This window comes from Bos mutus, chromosome X (assembly GCF_027580195.1).
Source record: "Bos mutus isolate GX-2022 chromosome X, NWIPB_WYAK_1.1, whole genome shotgun sequence".
NCBI lineage: Eukaryota > Metazoa > Chordata > Mammalia > Artiodactyla > Bovidae > Bos > Bos mutus.
Window position 1 is genome coordinate 84,183,698 of NC_091646.1, and position 26,861 is coordinate 84,210,558.

Sequence of the window (26,861 nt, forward strand, 5' to 3'; positions counted from 1 at the left end):
AAATTTCTAAAATGCTCTCAGGTGATGCTGGTGGCCCATGGACTATATTTTGGGTAGCAATAATATAGACCAGCTGTCTAACCTAAGACAGAGTGGTGTGTGTGTGTGTGTGTGTGTGTGTGTGTGTGTATGTATATGCATTGTTACATCTTTAAATAATATTCTGTAATTAGTTTAGCACTAGTAACATTCCTTTACATTACTTTATGCCTTACTTATCCTAGAGTATCATAATTTAATCTTAATCATTAGATTTATGCTTAGACCTCTGTAGCAAGTAAAATATGCTTCTGATATATGGCATAGCACAGCAATTAAGACTAGAGCTAGTGTGTTCAGGGTGAAATCCCAGCTTCAACATTTACTACCTTTGTAACCTTGGGCAAGTTATTTAACTTCTCTGAGGCTCACTTCCCTCATCTGTAAAATAAATGAAATAATAATGCTTGGTTATAGAAATAAAAATGTTGTGCCTAAAATCATGTCTGGCACATGATAGAGACTATTTTATAAGTATAAAATGAATTAAACAGACTGTATATTATAAAAAAGTATTTTAATACTTCCTTTTTAAATATACCATGACTTTTCCCATATGACATTATATCTTGTTCACTTTGGTATGATGAAAGGATTGAGAAAAGAAGAATCAGGAAAGTTGGTTTTAGCTAGACTCAGTTGTACACTAACTGACTATATGAACTTGGGCAAGTGACTCTTGCTTTCTGGGCTTCAGTTTCCTCATCTGTAAAATTAGGTGGTTAGATTATATAATTAGTAAGGACTCTTTAATTTCTAACAGTTTGGGAACCAGTTCTTTAGTACCGTGTCATGAGCCTTTTCCCTTTCTACCTGCATTTACAGACAGCATATATCTCCACTAATCAATGAATATGGTAAAGTTGCAGGACATAAAATCAACACACAGAAATCCCTTGCATTCTTATACACTAATAATGAGAAAATAGAAAGAGAAATTAAGGAAACAATCTCATTCACCATTGCAACGAAAAGAATAAAATACTTAGGAATATATCTACCTAAAGAAACTAAAGACCTATATATAGAAAACTATAAAACACTGGTGAAAGAAATCAAAGAGGACACTAATAGATGGAGAAATATACCATGTTCATGGATCAGAAGAATGAATATAGTGAAAATGAGTATACTACCCAAAGCAATCTATAGATTCAATGCAATCCTTATCAAGCTACCAACAGTATTTTTCACAGAGCTAGAACAAATAATTTCAGGTATTTTTCACAGAGCTAGAAAAAATAATTTCACAAACTGTATGGAAATACAAAAAACCTCGAATAGCCAAAGCAATCTTGAGAAAGAAGAATGGAACTGGAGGAATCAACCTGCCGGACTTTAGGCTCTACTACAAAGCCACAGTCATCAAGACAGTATGGTACTGGTACAAAGACAGAAATATAGATCAATGGTCCAAATTTGTTTCTACTGTGTATTATTTCAAATCTAATGAACTACATTGGGAAGGGAGAACTTATGTTAACTTTCTATATGTCAAAGGAGGCATATTTACCCAGTTAGTACTGTTAATGAAGCTCTTTCCAGCCTTAGTCTACTTCACTTTCTGCCTCTAAGTCACCAGTTTTTTGCCTGGCACCTGTTTTCAATGATCAATGTTTTACTGCTCAAACATAGATCTACCATATTGATCAGGAGGGCTTTCATATTCTTGAAATTTGATATATTAATCCTGTTACATTATCAGTAGTTTTTTGACCCTTCAAAACTTCCACAACAAGAATTAAGTTTGACAAAATAGTTAAGACAGACATTAAGATGAAAAATTCCTTCTTGGAATATGTGAGTAGTCCTGCATCTACCCCATTCTTAGATGATGGATATGATTAAAAGATTTCCTGAAAGAGATTTGTTTTCAAAATAAATGGGAGCTGGGGTATAGATTGTGTGAGATGGAGGAAAAGAAAATAAAATGATGATAGGATGGCCATTCCAGGCACAGGTCAGGAAGTCCAGAAAATGAAAAAAGTACACTTAGGCTTTAGTGGCAGGAAACATCAGAGACACAGATAGGAGGAGAACATCAAAGACTAAAAATGTAAAACCATGATTCCATGGCATTTTGAAATTATAAAGAGAGACTTGCATTATTTGTATACAGTTTCTTGTACCAGTTCCTTTTCCATTTCTTTTTTGCTGCATTAGCATGAGCAGGGATGATGTAACTAAAGACTTAATAATCCTTCATATTTTTTTTAAAATCAGAGTTATTAACCTGTACTCCCATGGGAAATAACTTTCTTAACTACAGTACAGTGCTTATATATAGTTATTTTAGTCCTTAGTCTTATAGTTTCTACTTATTCCCTGAGTCACTTAGGTAAAAAAAAAAAAATCCTTCATTTCTTCTTTACTGTCACTAGAGTCTAAGATGTGGAAGAGAAATTTTCCTTGTAGTATTTCTGCTGCTGCTAAGTCACTTCAGTCATGTCTGACTCTGTGCGACCCCATAGACAGCAGCCCACCATGCTTCCCCGTCCCTGGGATTCTCCAGGCAAGAACACTGGAGTGGGTTGCCATTTCCTTCTCCAATGCATGAAAGTGAAAAGTGAAAGTGAAGTTGCTCAGTCGTGTCCGACTCTGTGCGACCCCATGGACTGCTGCCTACCAGGCTCCTCCGTCCATGGGATTTTCCAGGCAAGAGTACTGGAATGGGGTGCCATTGCCCTCTCCGTGTAGTATTTCTAATTACATTTTAATTCTAGGACTAGAGTTTTTAGACTTTCTAGAGAAATAATTGTGAACAAAGTTAGACTGTCATGGTTCAAATTCTGTCTGTGCTACTTTTTGGATGAATGTCCTTTGATGAAGAATTCACATTTAAGAGCTTTGATTTCTTCGTTCCCGAAATGAGATTATTATACCTTAAAGCATTGTTACAGGGGTTAAATAGTTAATGATCATGGAACACTTCATTAGCAATAAAGCAAAATACCAATTATTAATCATTTTAACTAGTAATCTAATAGAACAAGAGGAAGTTCTATTTTTCTCTGTGACAGTCATTCTACTATGATTTTTAAACTCCAGCAGTCTGGTGGGCTATAGTCCATGGAATTGCAAAGGGTCAGACACGACTCTGCATGGGCACGACTCTCTGCACAGACACAGTCGGACATGACAACCCAGAGACTAAACAATAACAATAGTTCTAGAAGCCATCTGTTCTGAGCCAAATTCACCACAACTGCCCCATAAATCTCCTAACCTTATATCCCTAAGGAGAGAAAAGTTTTATACCATAATTTGCTTTGCATTGAAAGTGTGAAAGTGATAGTGTTAGTTGCTTGGTTGTGTCCGACTCTTTGCAACACATGGACTATAGCCCACCAGGCTCCTCTGTCCATGGCAAGAATACTGGAGTGGATAGCCATTCCCTTCTCTAGGGGATCTTCCCAACGCAGGGATTGAACCCAGGTCTCCTGCATTGCAGGCAGATTTTTTACCACTATTTACTTCTGTTTGACAGAAACCCAGTTTTGCCTTACAATGGATGGTTATAGGCTGTAGATATGACCACATGGTTATGCTGTTACCATTACTGAGAGTCAAGCACACTGATAGTTATAGATCTAGTGCATGTCTGTGATCTTTGTTGTTGTTCTTTTCTGTTTTGTAGATTGCACTGCATCATATTGCAACTGTGGAGAAATTGCCTGTCACTAGCCTGGGTTGTCCCCTGATCCTCCGCTGCAAGAATTTCCGGGTGGCCCACTTTGTTTTAGAATCTGATATTGTGTGCCATGAGGTTTATATTTCACTGCTAAAGCTTTCTCAACCAGGTAGTTATGATAGTATTTTTATCTGTTTTAAATAATTTTTTAATTATCCACCCCTCCACCAGAACAGCATAATGGAAGGATCATGGGCTATGGAGTTCAATAGACTTAAATAAGTTTGAATCTGGGCTCTGTTTCTTACAGCTCCATGGTATTTGGGCAAGATGCATAACCTTTGAAGTCAGCTTTGTCACCTATAAAAATAGTGATAGTATAAGCTCGCAATGATAGTTGTTTCATGCATTTTCATTCAGTACTTGGTATATTGTAGATGTTTGACAGATGTTACTTCCTTCTCTTTCTTTCATCTTAAATATCAACTTGTAAATTTTTCCACAGTTCAGGAAGTAAGACTGCTTTGGAGCAAAATTTTTTTGTTGTTGCCTTGCAAGCTGTATGTTTTGCCTGTTGTTCCTACCCCTACCTTTGGTTCCAACTAGCAAACTAGGGAAATTTATCAGAGTGTTTAAACAGTTATCCCTACTTCCTCTGGCCTCACCTTCTTATCTTCCAGCCGAACTCCAGGTGGCTAACCCATAAGCTTCCTCTGGATTCGAATTATATTTCCCTTCACATTTTCTTCTACCTGTGGCCTAGAATGATTTCTTAGAATTTACTGGTATTCTATATTCAGAGGCTATCTGTTAGCTGGCCCAGCATTTTGTAAAAGGTTCTGGAATACTCCATCCATCTCTGGAAAAGTTATTGCCATAGTTCAGTTCAGTTCAGTCACTCAGTCATGTCCAACTCTTTGTGACCCCATGAACCACAGCACGCCAGGACTCCCTGTCCATCACCAACACCCAGAGTTCACACAAAACCATGTCCATTGAGTCGGTGATACCATCCAACCATCTCATCCTCTGTCATTCCCTTCTCCTCCTGCCCTCAATCTTTCCCAGCATCAGGGTCTTTTCCAGTGAGTCAGCTCTTTGCATCAGGTGGCCAAAGTATTGGAGTTTCAGCTTCAGCATCAGTCCTTCCAATGAACACCCGTTATTGATCTCCTTTAGGATGGACTGGTTGGATCTCCTTGTAGTCCAGGGGACTCTCAAGAGTCTTCTCCAACACCACAGTGCAAAAGCATCAATTCTTCAGCACTCAGCCTTCTTCACAGTCCAACTCTCACATCCATACATGACCACTGGAAAAACCATAGCCTTGACTAGACGGACCTTTGTTGACAAAGTGATGTCTCTGCTTTTTAATATGCTGTCTAGTTTGGTCATAACTTTCCTTCCAAGGAGTGTAAGCATCTTTTAATTTCATGGCTGCAATCAACATCTGCAGTGATTTTGGAGCTCCCGTCTATTTCCCATGAAGTGATGGGACCGGAAGCCATGATCTTAGTTTTCTGAATGTTGAGCTTTAAGTGAACTTTTTCACTCTCCTCTTTCACTTTCATCAAGAGGCTCTTTAGTTCTCTTCACTTTATGCCATAAGGGTGGTGTCATCTGCATCTCTGAGGTTTTTGATATTTCTCCCAGAAATCTTAATTTCATCTTGTGCTTCTTCCACCCCAGGGTTTCTCATGATGTGCTCTGCATATAAGCTAAATAAGCAGGGTGACAATATACTACCTTGATGTACTCCTTTTCCTATTTGGAACCAGTCTCTTGTTCCATGTCCACTTCTAACTGTTGCTTCCTGACCTGCGTACAGGTTTCTCAAGAAGCAGGTCAGGTGGTTAAGTATTCCCATCTCTTTCAGAATTTTCCACAGTTTATGGTGATCAACACAGTCAAAGGCTTTGGCATAGTCAATAAAGCAGAAATAGATGTTTTTCTGGAACCCTTTTGCTTTTTTGATGATCCAATGGATGTTGGCAATCTGATCTCTGGTTCCTCTGCCTTTTCTAAATCCAGCTTGAACATCTGGAAGTTCACGGTTCATGTATTGCTGAAGCCTGGCTTGGAGAATTTTGAGCATTACTTTACTAGCATATGAGATGAGTGCAATTGTGCGGTAGTTTGAGCATTCTTTGGCATTGCCTTTCTTTGGGATTGGAATGAAAAATGACCTTTTCCAGTCCTGTGGCCATTGCTGAGTTTTCCAAATTTGCTGGCATATTGAGTGCAGCACTTTCACAGCATCATCTTCCAGGATTTGAAATAGCTCAACTGGAATTCCATCACCTTCACTAGCTTTGTTCGTAGTGATGCTTCCTAAGCCCCACTTGCCTTCCCATTCCAGGATATCTGGCTCTAGGTGAGTGATCACAGCCTTGTGATTATCTGGGTCATAAAGGTCTTTTTTGTATAGTTCTGTGTATTCTTGCCACCTCTTCTTAATATCTTCTGCTTCTGTTAGGTCCATACCATTTCTGTCCTTTATCGAGCCTATCTTTGCATGAAATATTCCCTTGGCATCTCTCATTTTCTTCAGGAGATCTCTAGTCTTTCCATTCTATTGTTTTCCTCTATTTCTTTGTGCTGATCACTGAGAAAGGCTTTCTTATCTCTCCTATTCTTTGGAACTCAGCATTCAAATGCTTATATCTTTCCTTTTCTTCTTTGCTTTTTGCTTCTCTTCTTTTCACAGCTATTTGTTAGGCTTCCTCAGACAGCCATTTTGTCTTTTTGCATTTCTTCTTCTTGGGGATGGTCTTGATCCCTGTCTCCTGTATAGTGTCATGAACCTCTGTCCATAGTTCATCAGGCACTTTATCAGATCTAGTCCCTTAAATCTATTTCTCACTTCCACTGTATAATTGTCAGGGATTTGATTTAGGTCATCCCTGAATAATCCAGTGGTTTTCTTCACTTTCTTCCATTTCAGTCTGAATTTGGCAATAAGGAGTTCATGATCTGAGTCACAGTCAGCTCCTGGTCTTGTTTTTGCTGACTGTATAGAGCTTCTCCATCTTTGGCTGCAAAGAATATAATCAATCTGATTTCGGTGTTGACCATCTGGTGATGTCCATGTGTAGAGTCTTTTCTTGTGTTGTTAGAAGAGGGTGTTTGCTATGACCCGTGTGTTCTCTTGGCAAAACTCTATGAGCCTTTGCCCTGCTTCATTCTGTACTCCAAGGCCAAATTTGCCTGTTACCTCAGTTGTTTCTTGACTTCCTACTTTTGCATTCCAGTCCCCTATAATGAAAAGGAGAGCTTTTTTGGGGTGTCAGTTCTAAAAAGTCTTGTAGGTCTTCAAAGAACCGTTCAACTTCAGCTTGTTTAGCGTTAATGGTCGGGGAATAGACTTACATTACTGTGATATTGAATGGCTTGCTTGCAAATGAACGGAGTTCATTCTGTCGTTTAGTTTGCTGATTCCTAGAATGTCAGCGTTCACTCTTTCCATCTCCTTTTTGACTACTTCCAATTTGCCTTGGTTCATCGACCTAACATTCCAGGTTCCTATGCGATATTGTTCTTTACAACATTGGACCTTGCTTCTATCACCAGTCAAATCCACAGCTGGGTGTTGTTTTTGCTCTGGCTCCATACCTTCATTCTTTCTGGAGTTATTTTTCCACTGATTTCTAGTAGCATATTGGGTACCTACTGACCTGAGGAGTTCATCTTTTCAGTGTCCTATCTTTTTGCCTTTTCATACTGTTCATGGGGTTCTCAAGGCAAGAATACTAATGTGGTTTGCCATTCCTTTCTCCAGTGGAGCACATTCTGTCAGACCTCTCCACCATGACCCATCAGTGTGGGGTGGCCCCACGGGCATGGCTTAGTTTCATTGAGTTAGAAAAGGCTGTGGTCCATGTGATCAGATTGGCTAGTTGTCTGTGATTGTGGTTTCAGTTTGTCTTCCCTCTGATGCCCTCTCTCACTGGCTACCATCTTACTTTGGTTTCTCTTTTATTGCCACATAATCAATTTGTTGCCACAATTTATTGCCACATAAGTTGATCAAATGAGTTATTAACTATATGTTGAATTTTGTTAAAGAGGAAGTAGGGTTGACAGAAGAACAGATGGCTGTTTATCAGCCAGAAGCAGGTACTTGTTTTGACTAAACAAAATGCAAGAACACTGCTAATGTTTTGCTATATGTTACAACAAATACTGCAGTTAAGACATTGAAGATCAGTTAAAAATTTTGGTAAGGACCACTTTCTCAGTGTGTTAAAACTGGAAAATTGAATTCAGTCCATTATCCAGCATTGGGATCATATAAATATTTTTAAAAGAAGACTCTGAAGCATTATTTCAATTCTTATTCCTTGTACACAAATAAAGGCAGCCTTGTACACAAATTATTGTCCTTTTCAGGGGCTGATGACAAATACTCCCTTAGGGAGAAGAAAATCTAGCCTTTATTGCATTATTTGATGTTAAGTTTCATTCATTATTACTTTATTTTCATGCCTATATTTCTTCTATAGAATTACCTGAAGATCTGTATGCTTTTTCATATAATCCCAAGTTCTCAAAAGACATGAGGGAAAGTGGATGGAAGCTGATTGACCAAACATCAGACTTTGGACGTATGGGAATTCCTAACAGGTACTGGACTATAACAGATGCCAACAGAAACTATGAGGTAATTTTGTTATTGTTTTATTTTGGTTCACTTAATTGAAACAGAAGTATTTCAGCAAACAAAGTTTTGAAAAGGGAAGAAACCACTCATTATCTCTCCTTTTCATTCAACATTCAGCCATTCAACAAGAAAGTAAGTAACTAATGCATTTAAAACACCAAGTCAGAGTTCTCATAGTCTAAAGAATAGGGTGCTATGAGAGCATAGATGAAGAATATGGAATTCAAAGTGGAATGCCAGTAAGAGCCTCAAATGCTGGCGAATAGCCTGGAGAAGGGATTCTATCCTAACTTATACAGGGAGAGAAGGAAGGAAGTCAGTAAATAAACTCAGATCATGGATAAATTGAAGAATTTGAACGTTATTCTGAGGACCATAACCACAAGAGTATTTTGATTTGGAAATGTCTGTAAGTATATTTGTATTTTAGAAAGATAACTTTGATATTAGTATGAAGAATTGGTTTGCTGGAGTTAAGAATGCAGGAGAGTGATATGAGAAGTGATGAGAACCTGAACTAAGGCAAGGGCTATGGATGGTGAGGAGGAGATAGTTTTAACAGATTTTTAGGTAGTAGAAGTTAAAGAATTTGGTGACACATTAATGTGGCTGGGAGAAAGAGGGAGAAGTTTAGTAGGCATCCCAGGTTTCCTGGTTTCTGGCTTAGGTGACCCAAGTGGGTATGGATATGTTAGCAAGATAAGGATCACAAGAAGAGGGTCAGACAGTATCTTTAGTTTTAGACGTGAGTTTAAGGTGATTTAAAAAATCAGGTATTTGATATCAAGCATTTTAGCCTAGATCTCCAGAAAGATTTCTGGGCCAAGTATAGAATCTCTCAAGTGTATTGATTCACTAGGAGGACCTGGCATATAGTCACTTGTGACTGTGATTTATTACAGTGAAAATATAGAAGGCAAAATCAACAAAGGGAAAAAGAGTAAAGTCTGGGGAAAACCAAACAAAAGTTGAAGCTTTTGCCCTTTCCCAGTGGAGTCACATAGGACATGCTTCAACTCCTCTAGCAATGTGACATGTGCAAACTGTTTCCACCTATAATGTTAGTTATTCTTAAGGTACATTTTGTTCTTATATATCTCAATATTTTCATTTCTAGAAAATAATAGCATACTTGGAAGAGCTTTTTACGTCAAGGATATTTTTGTTCTTATTTTTGAGGAATCGATGATTCTAGCTTATAGATAATGGATAGCTAATGCTTGAGTGCTATTCCAACCTGTTGCTGCTAGCAGGTAAAAAAAAATGTAAGAAGATTAAGTTTAAAAAATTGAGTTTGTTTTCTTTTAGATATGCAGTACCTACCCTCTTGAAATAGTGATTCCTAAATCTGTTACATTGGGAACGGTGGTTGGAAGTTCAAAGTTCAGAAGTAAAGAACGTGTGCCTGTGCTGTCCTACCTCTACAAAGAGAACAATGTGAGTTGACAAAACTTCTCTGATGAGAACTAAACTTGGCTCTAGAAGAGCTGGGTTTAAGTCACACTACTGTCACTTACTAGCTTTGTGATGTCAAGCATGTTACTTCTCTGAACTTTAGTACTTTTGAGGGGTTTTAAGTGGGTCATATCAGGAAAAAATATATGTGTACTTTGTAAATTTTAAAGTGCTATGCAGATGTTAAGTGGCATTTGTAGTGTGTTCATTTATTTCTTTCCTGCTCTGCCAGCTCCTGCTTGATGGCAAGTAACTGTTAAATGAATGGGAACAGTCATATGGAAGGATATTTGTAGACTGTTGCCTCTCACTATAACACAGATTTCCTTATTCTTTCTCACTGTTTTTCATATAATTTAGGGTCTTATGGGAAAGCACTTGAGTCCTCTGAGTCCCCTTCCATAAGAAGAGACTTCTTGCCTCTTGTGGTCTCTCTGAGATCTGGAATTAGACAAATAGTCAAGTTCTCAGGTGTTCAAGTGCTAAAGAGTATAGTAATGTAAGTGGTTGTCTGTGTCAAACTGTTGAAGTAAGCAGACTATATAACAACACTACCAAAATGTAAGGCAGTTCATTAACTCATCATTATTAGATGTACCTGCTACATAGCTGTGCTATTTTCATATTGAAATGGCTTTAAACAAACCAGTACTATGATTTGGCATTAACTCCTAAAATGAGTGAATTCTGTTCTCTTAAGAAACTCTAGATCTTTGTTCTATCTTGAATTCTTAAGTGAGCCTCTGGTATATGGGTGATATCACTGGGACTATAAAAAGCAAGAAAATTTCAGAAAAAATACTAGCCTAATACATACTAAAAATAGATAAAATTTTATTAAAAACCTCACGATGTGATTTTCTTGTAGTCTGGGTTTGTCAAGACTGGGTTGGGAATCTTAGCCATGTAGAAGAAAGAAAAGACTATCTGAGCAACAGTTTGTAGTAACACAGCCCACATGCTGGAGTGGGGAGGGAGGAAGGAAGCTGAGCTCAGTGTTACTGAAATGCTGGATTTCAGGGCTACATATTTTTTTTATTTCACTATCTTGAGTTGGCTCATCCTCTTCTACTCACTGAACATGGGAACAAGGAGGATTTTTTTACCACCTGTAAATATGATCACTCAACTGACAAACATTTTTCTTTACAGGCTGCCATTTGCCGCTGTAGCCAGCCTCTATCTGGATTTTATACTCGTTGCATAGATGATGAACTCCTGCTAGAGGCTATTCGCCAGACAAATCCAGGGAGCCAGTTCTTGTATGTTGTAGACACAAGACCAAAGGTATCTATGTATCAAAACCCTCTCTAATACTTCTATTTTACTCATGCTGCAATGCCCCTCCCATGTAATGAGCTTTGCAATGTTAATGCGAAAGTTGGATTTGTGCATATGGGCTTGTTGTTGTTCAGTCCCTAAGTCATTTCTGACTCTTTGTGACCCTATGGACTGCAACACGCCAAGCTAACCTGTCCTTCACTATCTCCTGGAGGTTGCTCAAACTCATGTCCATTGAGTCGATGATGCCATCCAACTATCTTACCCTCTGTCGCTCCCTTCTCCTCCTGCCCTCAATCTTTCCCATCATGAGGGTCTTTTCCAATAAGTCAGCTCTTTGCATCAGGTGGCCAAAGTATTGGAGCTTCAGCATCAATCCTTCCAATGAATATTCAGGGTTGATTTCCTTTAGGATTGACTGGTTTGATCTCCTTGCTGTCCAAGGGACTCTCAAGAGTGTTCTCCAGAAGCACAGTTCGAAAGCATCACTTCTTTGGTACTCAGCCTTCCTTATGGTCCAGGTCTTACATCTGTACGTGACTACTGGAAAAACCATAGCATTGACTATATGGACTTTTGTCAACAAAGTGATGTCTCTGCTTTTTAACATGCCATCTAGGTTTGTCATAGCTTTTCTTCCAAGAAGCAAGTGTCTTTTAATTTCATGGCTGTAGTCACCGTCCGCAATGATGTTGAAGTCCAATAATATAAAATCTGCCACTGTCTCCATTTTTTTACCATCTATTTGCCATGAAGTCGACAGCTTATGGTGAATGATGTCAGATTCGTGATCTCCAAAGAAGATTTAGCTTTCCGACCAGTGACCAGGCTTGATCATTCAAGAGCTTTTGTGTAGCAGAATTTTATTAAAATATAAAAAGGGACAGAGAAAGCTTCTGACATAGACATCAGAAGGGGGATGGAGAGTGCTCCTCTAACTAGTCTTAGCAAGGGAGCTATATACTTTTTAATTGGTTATTACAGTAAACCAAAAGAATGTCTCAAGGTTGTAAAGATCTTACTAGACCCACTCCCACAATTTACATTTTAAGATGACAGGATTAGAATTAACAATAGAAAGATTTTACCAGACCCACTCCCATAATATACATTTTAAGATAACAAGATTAGTTGAAAGGTTCTCAAGAAGGAGAAACTTGTCCTCAAGCAGGATACATTGTTGTTATATAATCCTTACTAAGACTAGTGAGGGCTTCCCTGATGGCTTAGAGGTTAAAGCATCTGCCTGGAATGCGGGAGACCCGGGTTTGATCTGGGTCGGGAAGATCCCCTGGAGAAGGCAATGGCAACCCATTCCAGTACTCTTGCCAGGAGAATCCCACGGAGGGAGGAGCCTGGTAGGCTACAGTCCATGGGATCACAAAGAGTCGGACATGACTGAGCGACTTAACCCACTCACTCACTCACTCAAGACTAGTGAAAGTCGCTCAGTCATGACTCTTTGCAACTCTATGGACTGTTGGCTACCAGGCTCCTCAGCAGACAGTCCATGGAGTTTTTCAGGCAAGAGTACTGGAGTGGGTTGCCATTTCCTTCTCCAGGGGATCTTTCTGACCTAGGGATCGAATCCTGGTCTCCCACACTAAGACTAAGGAATGTAGAAAAAATGTTTGTCCTTTCCTTCTTCCAGACCCCTATCTCCTCTTTGAGAGCCCCAGACCCTTTGTTCCTCTTTGGGGACCATGGACTTCTTATCAACCTACCTAAAAATTGACTCTCTCATTACCCCCTTTTCTTTTAGGAGAATTGTGTTGCCAAGGGAAAGGGGCATCATTTTCATTCCATAACTACTTCCTGCTTTTGAGGAGTGTCATCCCTAAATTGTGGAGGCAACATATTCTCCTAAACCTCATATTGAGTGTCTCTGATCCAGGGGCCCCAAGTAATAGTTGGAGGAGGCTGTGGCACTTGTAGGAGCCTGGACAACTATTTGTAACTTAAAAGTTTTCAGACAGTTAGAAACAAATCCCATTATACAGTTACAGATCTAAGGCAAAATAGTCATTAAACCAAGTTAAAACATAATCAATATTAAAAGTTACATTATGTCCATAATTAAGGTACAATATGTTATCAGTCCCTCTTAGGCTTGTTAGATGTAATGAGATCAAGAAGAGGCATCAGATATGATTGTTGTTGGTGAAGGTATTTGCAGACTTGAAGAAAGTCCTTTCCATGAATGAGAGAAACTAACCATGTTAAACCTTCAATTGATGAGGAAGGGAGTGCTCCACAGAAACGGCAGTTAGAACAATTGTGTCAGCTGGGTCAGGGGTCACCTCCTGGGGTTCTTGTAATGTCTCTTGAAAAGCTGAAAGCTGAGTCACATAGTTAATTCTAAGGCTTTAGGATCTAAGACAATATCTGTGTGCAAAAACTGTCATAGAGACAGTCCCTTCTTTGGGGGATAGTTCAAGCCCTCATTAAAGGCTGGGCAATTTCCCCGTAACCCAGAATCCAAATGTGCCAGTAGCCTGTAGTGCCCAAGAGGATTATCCTCTCAGTTGTCTTAAAAGTCATAGGTAGAGGATGGTATAGTATAGGTTTAACTCTAGAAAGCATTCTTCAAATCAATGACTGAAAAAATATTTGGCTCATTCAGGAATTTCAGACAATAAAGTATAAGGATTAGGCATTTATTATTCATAAATCTTGAACTAGTCTCCATTTATCATTTGACTTTTTCACACCCAAAATAGGAGTGTTGCATAGACTATTACAAGGAATTAATAGCTCCTGTTCCTTTAAATTTTCAATGATGGGTTTTAACTCTTCCTTAACCTCAGGCTTTAATGGATACTGTTTTTGATGTGGAAATAAGTGAGGGTCTTTGAGCTTGATAAGGAAAGGAACAACATTTTGTACTCAACCCACAGTTTTTCTATCAGCCCACACTCTATGATTTACATTTTCTTCAGTTAAAAGAGCAGGTTCCATATTCATGAAAACAGAGGCCTGGACCTTGTTCAGTATGCTACTGCTGCTAAGTCGCTTCAGTCATGTCTGACTCTGTGCGACCCCATAGACGGCAGCCCACCAGGCTCCCCCGTCCCTGGGATTCTCCAGGCAAGAACACTGGAGTAGGTTGCCATTTCCTTCTCCAATGCATGAAAGTGATCAGTGAAAGTGAAGTCGCTCAGTCATGTCCGACTCTTAGCGACACCATGGACTGCAGGCTACCAGGCTCCTCTGTCCATGGGATTTTCCAGCCAAGAGTACTGGAGTGGGGTGCCATTGCCTTCCCTCCCCAAAAGGGGTGAGGGAGACTTTGGCAGGATCAGAAACTCCTGAGAAAACAGCAGAGTCCCAGTTGCAGCTTAAAGTATGACTGAAATAATAGCATTTGGCTTATCTTGACAGTCACATTACAGTAGTGGATTGGGAGGAAAGTGGACCAGGGGCTTCAGTGAGCACTGAGAAAGTTGCCTCAGGGTCCAAAAGAAAATCGACTGATTGGCCCGCCATAGTTATTAATATCTGGGGTTCCTCAGGTGTTATTAGGATGGGAGCTTGTGTGGGGACCCCAAGGCACCTTCAGTCCTGATTGTCTTGAGAGTCTGACCCCTGGGGCCTGCACCTCGAGGGCAGTCTCTTATCCACTATGGTCCTTTGCAGACTGAACATGGAACAGGGGCAGCTTAGATGCCTGAGGGCAACTTCATATGAGATGCCCCTCCTTTCCACAGTAATAACAAGCCCATCCCTTTTCACCTGGTTTCCTCTGGGCGTTTTTCTCTTCAGGCTGATTCATAGAAGTTTTCATAGCCATCACTAGAGCCTGGGCCTTTCCTTTGGTTCTTTTCTGTTGTTGTTTCTCCTCCTCATATTCTCTACTGTAATATACTGTCTGAGCCAGCTGTAACTGTTTTTCTTAAGACTTATTTGGTCCAAATGCCTGTTTTCATAACTTATGGTGGATATCTGGAGCTGACTGAGTGAGAAATCTATCTTTTAAGATCATTCCTTCTCTGCTCTTTTGGGATCAACATCAGTAAACTTACAGAGAGCCTCTTGTAGTCTAAGAATTTACCAGGAGTTTCCTTCTCCCCCTGTTCTATGTCAGCCAACTTAGCATAGTTTAAGGTCAGCATAGTTTAAAGTCTTAGTGAACGCTCATTTTAGTCCTTCAAGAATGCATCTGACAAAGTGGTTCTGTTATGAGAACTGCTTGGCTTCCAATAGGAAGGAGAGCTATTTCGTGTTCCCTCTTTCCCTTGCCTTCAAGACATTTATACCCATTTCTCTTGTTCTCTACAGAACCAACTAATTGTAAAACAGTATTATAATTATGAGACCCTTCAAAAGGCCAGCATTCCTGTCTTCCAAAGGATACCATGGCCGTTCAGTATCACAGAAGAATATCAGGAGTGTCTTTTTTAAATTCTGGGGATCAAACTTGTCCCAGTTCTTTAAAATATGTTTTAAAGGAGTGTTTCTGGAACTGCTAGCTCCCATCTGTAAGAGAGAAAAAAGTGGTATCCACAGCCTTGGCTTCTTTCCTCTGGAGGTGTCCCTCCCTGCTCTAGATGGGGATGTGGACAGACTTTCCACTGAAGCTTTCCTTCCCTGGTTGGACTTAGTCTGCCCCTTACCAACACAGGCATCATACTCATCCCTCCTGGTTCTGCCACCGAGGTAGGGTGGAAATGCACCAGGAGTAGACCTGATGGCATCCCAAATTGATTTCTAGTTCCATACCGCCAAGACCCTTGTTTGATTTACCCTTTTCCACTGATACCACCTGGGGTGAAGCAGTATAGCTTTCCCGGAATGTTTCCCAAGCTACAGCTGCTAGGGGAAACATCTGTCTTCCATGTGCCTGTGCACATTTCTGAGTACAATCCTGACCACAGTAGAAGTGGTGAGTTATTGCTATATCAGTATATATGATGGCAAAAGAGGTAGTGGAGGGTGGCCAGTGAGGAAAAAGTGATTTTTGTCCTTGAGTTACTAGGGCCAATCCTTCCAGTTCATTTCCACAGACTCCTCAAAAGAAATATCTAAGGAGTTGAGACAGAAGCCAGTGGAGCACTTTCTCTTATCTGCTAAAAGCTAGCACTACTGAAGGAAGAAGCCCATTGCAATTCCAATCAGACCAGATCCTGCACTTCCCGATCTGTGTCCTCAAAAACCTCATGGTCACCAGCAATGCTTCTATCCATATAGATCCGAGACACAGCCATGACAAAGACTCACTTTCAGGTCATTGGCCCCTGAGGCAGGCAGCCAAGAGAGTGCCCTCTAGCCTGAGAGACATTCCTGGAGCTAGAGTTCTGCCTTGCTGCCAAACGTGCTTTGGTAACTTTCGGCTCCTAGCAAGGCTAGGCTCTTCCATACAGTAACTTTCGGCTCTTAGCAAGGCTAGGTGCTTCCATACAGGCAGTCTAAGTAAAAGTACACAGTAACAGCATGGATCACAAGTCCCTTGGAAGTCTGTAATTCATCAGATTAGGTTAGGTTCAGTTCAGTTCAGTTGCTCAGTCGTGTCTGAATCTTTGCGACCCCATGAATCTCAGCATGACAGGCCTCCCTGTCCATCACCAACTTCCGGAGTCCACCCAAACCCATGTCCATTGAGTTGGTGATGCCATCCAACCATTTCTGTCATCCCCATCTCCTCCTGCCGGCAATCTTTCCCAGGATCAGGATCTTTTAACATGAGTTATCTCTTCATATCAGGCAGCCAAAGTATTGGAGTTTCAGCTTCAGCATCAGTCCTTTCAATGAACACCCACTATTGATCTCCTTTAGGATGGACAGGTTGGATCTCCTTGCAGTCCAAGGGACTCTCAAGAGGCTTCTCCAACACCACAGTTCAAAAGCATCAATTCTTCGGAGCTCAGCTTTCTTTATAGTCCAACTGTCACATCCATACATGACCACTGGAAAAACCATAGTCTTGACTAGACAGACCTTTGTTGAAAAGTAATGTCACTGCTTTTTAATATGCTGTCTAGGTTGGTCATAACTTTCCTTCCAAGGAGTAAGCGTCTTTTAATTTCATGGCTGCAATCACCATCTGCAGTGATTTTTGAGCCCAGAAAAATAAAGTCTGACACTGTTTCCACTGTTTCCCCATCTATTTGCCATGAAGTGATGGGACCAGAAGCCATGATCTTAGTTTTCTGAATGTTGAGCTTTAAGCCAACTTTTTCACTCTCCACTTTCACTTTCGTCAAGAGGCTCTTTAGTTCTTCTTTACTTTCCGCCATATGGGTGGTGTCATCCATATCTGAGGTTATTGATATTTCTCTCAGCAATCTTGATTTCAGCTTGTGCTTCATCCAGCCCAGCATTTCTTATGATGTACTCTGCATATAAGTTAAATAAGCAGGGTGACAATATAGAGCCTTGACATACTCCTTTTCCTATTTGGAACCAGTCTACTGTTTCATGTCCAGTTTTAACTGTTGCTTCCTGACCTGCGTACATGTTTCTCAAGAGTCAGGTCAGCTGGTCTGGTATTCCCATCTCTTTCAGAATTTCCCACAGTTTATTGTCATCCACACAGTCAAAGGCTTTGGCATAGTCAATAAAGCAGAAATAGATGTTTTTCTGGATCTCTTGCTTTTGCGATGATCCATCAGATGTTGGCAATTTGATCTCTGGTTCCTCTGCGTTTCCTAAAACCATCTTGAACATCTGGAAGTTCATGATTCACGTATTGCTGAAGCCTGGCTTGGAGAATTTTGAGCATTACTTTACTAGCATGTGAGATGAGTGCAATTGTGTGGTAGTTTGAGCATTCTTTGGCATTGCTTTTCTTTGGGATTGGAATGAAAACTGACCTTTTTCCAGTCCTGTGGCCACTGCTGAGTTTTCCAAATTTGCTGGCATATTGAGTGCAGCACTTTCACAACATCATCTTTCAGGATTTGAAATAGCTCAACTGGAATCCCATCACCTCCACTAGCTTTGTTCGTAGTGATGCTTTCTAAGCCCCACTTGACTTCACATTCCAGGATGTCTGGCTCTAGGTCAGTGATCACACCATCGTGATTATCTGGGTCGTGAAGATCTTTTTTGTACAGTTCTTCTGTGTATTCTTGCCAAATCTTCTTAATATCTTCTGCATCTGTTAGGTACATGCTATTTCTGTCCGTTATTGAGCCCATCTTTGCATGAAATGTTCCCTTGGTGTCTCTAATTTTCTTGAAGAGGTCTCTCGTCTTTTCTGTTCTATTGTTTTCCTCTATTTCTTTGCATTGATCGCTGAGTAAGGCTTTCTTATCTCTCCTTGCTATTCTTTGGAACTCGGCATTCAAATCGGTTTATCTTTCCTTTTCTCCTTTGCTTTTCACTTCCCTTCTTTTCACAGCTATTTGTAAGGCCTCCTCAGACAGGCATTTCACTTTCTGGCATTTCTTTTTTTGGGGACATGGTCTTGGTCCCTGTCTCCTGTACAATGTCCTGAACCTCCGTCCATGGTTCATCATGCACTCTATCAGATATAATCCCTTAAATCTATTTCTCACTTCCACTGTATAATCATAAGGAATTTGATTTAGGTCATAGCTGAATGGTCTAGTGGTTTTCCCTACTTTCTTCAATTTCAGTCTGAATTTGGCAATAAGGAGTTCATGATCTGGGCCACAATCAGCTCCTGGTCTTGTTTTTGCTGACTGTATGGAGCTTCTCCATCTTTGGCTGCAAAGAATATAATCAATCTGACTTTGGTGTTGACCATCTGGTGACGTCCATGTGTAGAGTCTTCTCTTGTGTTGTTGGAAGAGGGTGTTTGCTATGAGCAGTGCCTTGTCTTGCCAGAACTCTATTAGCCTTTGCTGCACTTCATTCTGTACTCCAAGGCCAAATTTGCCTGTTACTCTAGGTGTTTCTTGACTTCCTACTTTTGCATTCCAGTCCCTTATAATGAAAAGGACATCTTTTTTGTGTGTTATTTCTAGAAGGTCTTGTAGGTCCTCATAGAACTGTTCAACTTCAGTTTCTTCAGCATTACTGGTCAGGGCATAGACTTGGATTACTGTGATATTGAATGGTTTGCCTTGGAAACGAACAGAGATCATTCTGTCATTTTTGAGATTGCATCCAAGTACTGCGATTCAGATTCTTTTGTTGACTATGATGGCTACTCCATTTCTTCTAAGGGATTCCTGCCTTATTAGGAATCTTTCTTCTAAGGCATTCCTGTGGCAGAGCTTTTATGGGTTCCCTTACCCTGCTGCTCTCACCCCGGGTGCTCTTTCCCATAAAGTCTTTGCTTTGTCAGCACATATGTTTCCTCGGGGCCATGTGGCACCACCCAAGATGGACGGGTCATGGTGGAGTGTCTGACAGAATCTGGTCCACTGGAGAAGGGAATGGTAAACCACTTCAGTATTCTTGCCTTGAGAACTCCATGAACAGTATGAAAAGGCAAAAAGATAGGACACTGAAAGATGAACTCCCCAGATCTATAGGTGCTCAGTATGCTACTGGAGATCAGTGGAGAAATAACTCGAGAAAGAATGAGGTGATGCAGCCAAAGCAAAAACAACACCCAGTTGTGGGTATGACTGGTGATAGAAGCAAGGTTCAATGCTGTAAAGAGCAATATTGCATAGGAACCTGGAATGTTAGGTCCATGAATCAAGGCAAATTGGAAGTTATCAAACAGGAGATGACAAGAGTGAACAGCGACATTCTAGGAATCAGATTAGGTTAGTAGTTCTAATTCCCCACGCAATTACTAAATGGTCAAAGAGACCAGGAAAAGGTGACTGAGAAAGGAAAGTTCGGCCCACATGCTTTGCCCCTTTCTAGCTGCTCCCCTCGCAGGTATGTTGGGAGTCTCTTGGCATTGGCAGGTCTGTATAAACCCTTGACAAGGTGCCCCTTTCTGGGGCTGCCTTCAGTGATTATGAGGCACCAGGGCTCGTCACTTGCTTTGCACAGGGCATGTCGTTCATTCACACAGGCACACCCTAGTGTTAGTGAAGTAAAGTAGAAAACATGTATACTGAGAAAACAGAGGGTTAGAACTCTGAGTGTTCTTACCTTGTCCTGAAGATCCCAGACGAAGATGAGCCCCCACGATGATAGCTTACAGTGAAAAATGTTGGATTTGTGATCTCTGAAGAAGAAGATTTAGCTTCGGGACCATTGACTAGGCTTGATCACTCAAGAGCTTTTGTGTAACAGAGTTTTAATAATGTATAAAAAGGGACAGAGATAGCTTCTAACATAGTCATCAGAAAGGGAACAGAAAGGGCCCCCCTTGCTAGTCTTAGCAAGGGAGCTATACACTTTTAATTGGTTATTGAAATAAATCAAAAGAATGTCTCAAGGTTGTAAAGATCTTACTGGACCCATTCCCACAATTTGCATTTTAAGATGACAGGATTAGAATTAACAGTAGAATGATTTTACCAGACCCACTCCCATAATATACTTTTTAAGATAACAGGACTAGTCAGAAGGTTCTCAAGAAGGAGAAACATGTCCTCAAGCAGGATACATTGTTGTTATATAATCCTTACTAAGAAAAAGGAATGTAGAAAAAAAGTTCATCCTTTCCTCCTCCTTGAGAATTCCAGATCCTTATCTCTTCTTTGAGAGCCCCAGACCCCTTGCTCCTCTTCGGGGACCACAAACTTTTTATCAACCTACCTAGGAATTGACTCTCTCATCCCCCCCCCCCCACCTTTTCTTTTAGGAGAATTGTGTTGCCAAGGGAAAGGGGCATCATTTTCATTCCAAAAGTACTTCCTGCTTTTGAGGGGTGTCATCTCTAAATTGTGGAGGCAACATATTCTCCATTTGGAGAACCATTTGGAAACTCTTTTTTATTATAGTCTTCACTGTCAAGCAAGACTGTGAGAAGGTACTTTGAACAACTTAGTCTTACCACTGCCTGTGAGTGTGGCAGAAAGGAGGATCCTCTGGTAAACCTGGACTCCCTTCATTAATTCCTTGACCTTCAGCATGTTGTCTGGCTCTAATAAGGATTGTAGATGAATTGTGTCCCACTAGGCAAGTAAAGGACAAATTTGTTATTGTTGTTCATATGCTAAGTCGTTTCCGACTCTTTGCGACTCCATGAACTGCAGTACACCAGGGTTCTCTGTTGATCACTATCTCCCTGATTTACTCAAACTCATGTCGAGTCAGTGATGCCATCCAACCATCTAATCCTCTGTCCCCCCTTCTCTTGCTCTTATTTTTCCCAGCATAAGGGTCTTTTCCAGTAAGTCAGCTCTTTGAATCACGTGGCCAAAATATTGGAACTTCAGCTTCAGCATCAGTCCTTCCACTAAATATTCAGGGTTGATTTCCTTTAGATTGACTGGTTTGATCTCCTTGCTGTCCAAAGGACTCTCAACAGTCTTCTCCAACACCACAGTTTGAACGTGCCAATTCTGTGGCAGTCACCCTTCTTAACGGTTGAACTATCATATCCATACATGACTATTGGAAAAACCATAGCTTTGACTATATATGGAACTTTGTCAGCAAAGTGATATCTCTATTTTAATACACTGTTTAGGTTTTTCATAGCCATTCTTCCAAGGGGCAAGTGTCCCTTAATTTCATGGCTGCAGTCACTGTCCACATTGATTTTGGAGCCAAAGAAAATAAGTTTGTCAGTGTTTTCATTGTTTCCCCATGTATTTGCCATGAAGTGATGGGACTGGATGCCATGATCTTCATTTTCTGAATGCTGAGTTTTAAGCCAGCTTTTTTACTCTCCTCTTTCACTTTCATCAAGAGGCTCTTTAGTTTCCCTTCACTTTCTGCCATTAAAGTAGTATCATCTGCATATCTGAGGTTGTTGATATTTCCCCCACAATCTTGATTCCAACTTGTGCTTCATCCAGCTTGGCATTTTGTATGATATACTCTGCATATAAGTTAAATAAGCAGAGGGTGACAATATGCAGCCTTGACATACTCCTTTCCCAATTTGGAGCCAGTCCGTTGTTCCGTGTCTGGTTCTAACTGTTGCTTATTCACCTGCATACAGGTTTCTCAGGAGGCCGGTAAGGTGGTTTGGTATTCGCATCTCTGTAAGAATATTCCACCGTTTGTTGTGATCCACACAAATACTTTAACATAGTCAATGAAGCAGAAGTAGATGTGATTTTTTTGGAATTGCCTTGGTTTTTTCTATGATCCAGCCTGTGTTGGCTATTTGATCCCTCATTCCTCTGCCTTTTCTAAATTCAGCTTGTACATCTGAAAGTTCTCAGTTCACATTTTCCATAGCCTAGTTTGAAGGATTTTGAGCATGATCTTGCTGGCATGTGAAATGAGTGCAATTGTGCAGTAATTTGAACATTCCTTAGCATTGCCTTTCTTTGGGATTGTAATGAAAACTGACCTTTCCCAGTCCTGTGACCACTGCTGACTTTACTAATTTGCTGGCCTAAAGAGTACAGCACTTTACCAGCATCATCTTTTAAGATTTGAAATAGCTCAACCTGAATTCCATTACCGCCATTAGCTATGTTCATAGTAATACTTCTTAAAGTCCACTTGACTTCACACTCCAGGATATCTGGCTCTAGGTGAGTGACCACACCATCGTGGTTAACTGGGTCATTAAGAACTTTTCTGTACAGTTCTTCTGTGTATTCTTGCTGCCTTTTCTTACTCTCTTCTGCTTCTGTTAGGTCCTCGCCATTTTTGTCCTTTATTGTGCCTATCTTTGTATGAAAATTTCCCTTCTCCAGTTTTTTTTTTTTTTTTAAGAGATCTGTACTCTTTCCCATTCTATTATTTTCCTCTTATTTATTTGCATTGGTCACTTAAGAAGGCTTTCTTATCTCTTCTTGCTATTCTCTGAAACTCTGCATTCAGTTTGGTATATCTTTCCCTTTCTCCATTGCCTTTTGTTTCTCTTCTTTTCTCAGCTATTTGTAAGGCCTCCTCAGACAGCAACTTTGCCTTCTTAAATTTCTTTTTCTTGGGAATGATTTTGGGTCATCACCTTCTGTACAATGTTACGAATCTCCATCCATAGTTCTTCAGGCACTCTGTCTACTAAATCTAGTCCCTTGAATCACTTTATCACCTCCACCTTATAATCTTATAAGATTTTGATTTAGGTCGTATCTGAATGGCCTCGTGTTTTTCCCTACTTTCTTCAATTTGAGCTTGAATTTTGCAATAAGAAGCTGATGATCTGAGCCACGGTCAATTCTAGATCTCTCTCTCTCTTTTTTTTTTTTTTTCATCTGACTGTATTGAACGTTTCCATCTTTGGCTGCAAAGAATATAATCAATCTGATTTCTGTACAGACCATCTGGTAATGCCCATGTAGAATCTTCTCTTGTGTTGTTGGAAGAGTGTGTCTGCTATGATCAGTGCATTCTCTTGGCAAAATTCTTTGCCTTGCTTTGTTTTTGCCTTTGCCTTGCTTCATTATGTGCTCCAAGGCCAAACTTGCCTGTTATTCCTGGTATCTCTTGACTTCCTACTTTTGCATTCCAGTCCCCTATGATGAAAAGGACATATTTTCTGGTGTTAGTTCTAGGAGTTCTTGTAGGTCTTCATGGAGTCATTCAACTTCACCTTCTTCAGCATTAGAGGGTGAGGCATAGACTTGGATTACTGATGTTGAATGGTTTGCCATGGAAACTATCCAAGATCATTCTTTCATTTTTGAGATTTCAACCAAGTACTGCATTTCAGATTCTCTTGTTGACTATGTGGGCTACTCCATTCCTTCTATGGAACTCTTTCCCACAGTAATAGATATAATGGTCATCTGAATTAAATTCTCAGATGTCCGTCCATTTTAGTTCACTGATTGCTAAAATATCGATGTTAACTTTTGCCATTTCATGTTTGACCGTATCCAGTTTGCCTTGCTTCATGGACCTAACATTCCAGGTTCCTATGCCATATTGTTCTTTACAGCATCTGACTTTACTTTCCCCACCAGATACAACCAGAACTGGACGTCATTTCCGCTTTGGCTCACACTCTTCATTCTTTCTGTAGCTATATCTCTGCTCTACCCCAATATAATACTGGGAACTTACCGACCTGTGGGGTTGCTCTTTCAGTGTCATATCTTTTTGCCTTCTCATACTGTCCATGGGGTTCTCAAGGCAAGAATACTAAGTAGTTTGCCATTCCATTCTCAAGTGGACCATATTTTGTTAGCCCTAACTGGCAGGAACATGCCCTTCAGCCACTCATCATAGCTCAATGACATGCCTGGTGCCCAGGCTTTCCTACTGCTGCTTCTCATTGAGCGTTTGAACCTTCACTGGCTGTCAGCTGTCAGTCAAGGACAGATTCTCATCTTATGCATCATTTAAGATTTGTGTTTCCATATTAATTTTCTGTTTTGATGATCTGTCCATTGGTGTGAGTGGGGTGTTAAAGTCTCCTACTATTACTGTTACTGTCAGTTTCTCCTTTTCTGTCTGTTAATTTTTTTCTTTTGTATTGAGATGTTCCTATGTTGGGTGCATAGATATTTATAATTGTTATGTCTTCCTCTTGGATTGATCCCCTGATCATTATGTAGTGTCCTTCTTTATCTTTTGTAATATTCTTTATTTTAAGGTTTATTTTGTCTGATATGAGGATTGCTACTCCAGCTTTCTTTTGCTTTCCATTTGCATTGAATATAGTTTTCCATCCTCTCACTTTCAGTCTGTATGTGTCTTTAGGTCTGAAGTGGGTGTCTTGTAGAGAGCATGTATATGGGTCTTGTTTTTGTATCCATTCATCAAATCTGTGTCTTTTGGTTGGGGCATTTAATCCATTTGTATTTAAAGTAATTATTAATATCTATGTTTGTATTGCCATTTTCTTAATTTTGGGGGGGTTGATTTTGTAGATCTTTTTCTTCTTTTGTATTTCTTGAATATATAAGTCCCTTTAACATCTGTTGTAAAGCTGATTTGGTGGTACTGGATTCTCTTAACTTTTGCTTGTCTGAAAACCTTTTGATTTCTCCATCAATTCTGAATGAGATCCATGCTGGGTAGAGTAATCTTGGTTGTAGATTTTTTCTTTCAGTGCTTTAATTATACTACCCTGCCATTCCCTTCCTGCAGAGTTTGTGCTGAAAGATCAGCTGTTATTTCCCTTGTATGTTACTTGTTACTTTTCCTTTGGTGCTTTTAGTATTTTTTTCTTTGTGTTTAACCTTTTTTTAGTTTTATTAGCATGTTTCTTGGTATGTTTCTCCTTGGGTTTGTCCTGCATAGGCTCTTTGAGCCTCTTGGACTTGGTTGACTATTTCCTTTTCCATGTTGGGGAAATTTTCAACTATAATCTCTTCAAAAATTTTCACACACCCTTTTTCTCTTCTTCTTCTGGGACCTCTATAATTCTAATGTTGGTGTGTTTGATATTGTCCCAGAGTTCTCTGAGACTATCCTCAATTATTTTCATTCTTTTTACTTTATTCTTCTCTTCATAAGTTATTTTCACCATTTTATCTTCCAGCTTACTGATTCATTCTTCTGCTTCAGCTGTTCTGCTATTGATTCCTTGTAGAGTATTTTTACTTTCAGTGATAGTGTTGTTTTTATTATTATTTAATTTTTCTAGGTCTTTGTTAATTGATTCTTGCATTTTCTACATTCTGTTTTCAGGTTTTTGATCATCTCTACTATCATTATTCTGAATTCTTTTTCATGTAGTTTGCCTATTTCCTCTTCACTTATTTGGACTACTGTGTTTCTAGTTTGTTCCTTCATTTGTGCAGTGTTTCTCTGCCTTTTCATTATTTTTTTTAAACTTAATGTGTTTGAAGTCTCCTTTCCCCAGGCTTCAAGGCTGAATTCTTTCCTCCTTTTGGTTTCTGCCTCTCTAAGATTGGTGCAATAGTTTGTGTAAGCTTCATATAGGGTGAGGTTTATGCTGAGTTTTTTTTTTGTTTTTACTCTCATGGGAAAGGCTGAGTGAGGTGGTAATCCTGTCTGTTGATGATTGGGTTTGTATTTTTGTTTTATTTGTTGTTTAGATGAGGCATCCTGCACAGGTGGTTTGGTAATGCCTGATCTTGTATTCAAATGGTTTCCTTTGTGGGAGTTATCACTATTTGATACCCCCTAGGGTTAGTTCTCTGGCAGTCTAGGGTCTTGGAGTCAGTGTTCCCACTCCAAAGACTCAGGGCTTGATCTCTGGTCAGGAACGAAGACTCCACAAGTGGTTCGTTATGGCAATAAGTGAAATTAAAACACATACCCTAAAACAAGAAACCAAAGATGAACCTCAGACAAATGGTCGTTAGAAAATCAGGTAAATATGATTGAAGTTATAGAATATACACACATACATAAAAATCACTACAGAAGGTGATTTTAGCCATGAAATTAAAAGCAGCACTGTTTATAATAGCCAGGACATGGAAGCAACCTAGATGTCCATCAGCAGATGAATGGATAAGAAAGCTGTGGTACATATACACAATGGAGTATTACTCAGCCATTAAAAAGAATACATTTGAATCAGTTCTAATGAGGTGGATGAAACTGGAGCCTATTATACAGAGTGAAGTAAGCCAGAAGGAAAAACACCAATACAGTATACTAACACATATATATGGAATTTAGAAAGATGGTAACGATAACCCTGTATACGAGACAGCAAAAGAGACACTGATGTATAGAACAGGCTTATGGACTCTGTGGGAGAGGGAGAGGGTGGGAAGATTTGGGAGAATGGCATTGAAACATGTGAAATGTCATGTATGAAACGAGATGCCGGTCCAGGTTCAGTGCACGATGCTGGATGCTTGGGGCTGGTGCACTGGGATGACCCAGAGGGATGGTATGGGGAGGGAGGAGGGAGGAGGGTTCAGGATG

The 26,861-nt window shown here is 40.0% G+C and overlaps 1 protein-coding gene across 3 annotated transcripts in view; it reads left to right on the forward strand.

The window, feature by feature from the left end:
- MTMR8 (myotubularin related protein 8) overlaps window positions 1-26,861 on the forward strand; it is a 284,350-nt gene that overhangs the window by 56,231 nt on the left and 201,258 nt on the right. For all 3 annotated transcript variants that reach the window (XM_070365958.1, XM_070365957.1, XM_070365959.1), the window contains exons 3-6: window positions 3,677-3,839; window positions 8,173-8,330; window positions 9,639-9,767; window positions 10,938-11,072. In XM_070365958.1, coding sequence (XP_070222059.1) covers window positions 3,677-3,839; window positions 8,173-8,330; window positions 9,639-9,767; window positions 10,938-11,072 — 585 coding nt within the window. The remainder of the gene's footprint in view (window positions 1-3,676; window positions 3,840-8,172; window positions 8,331-9,638; window positions 9,768-10,937; window positions 11,073-26,861) is intronic.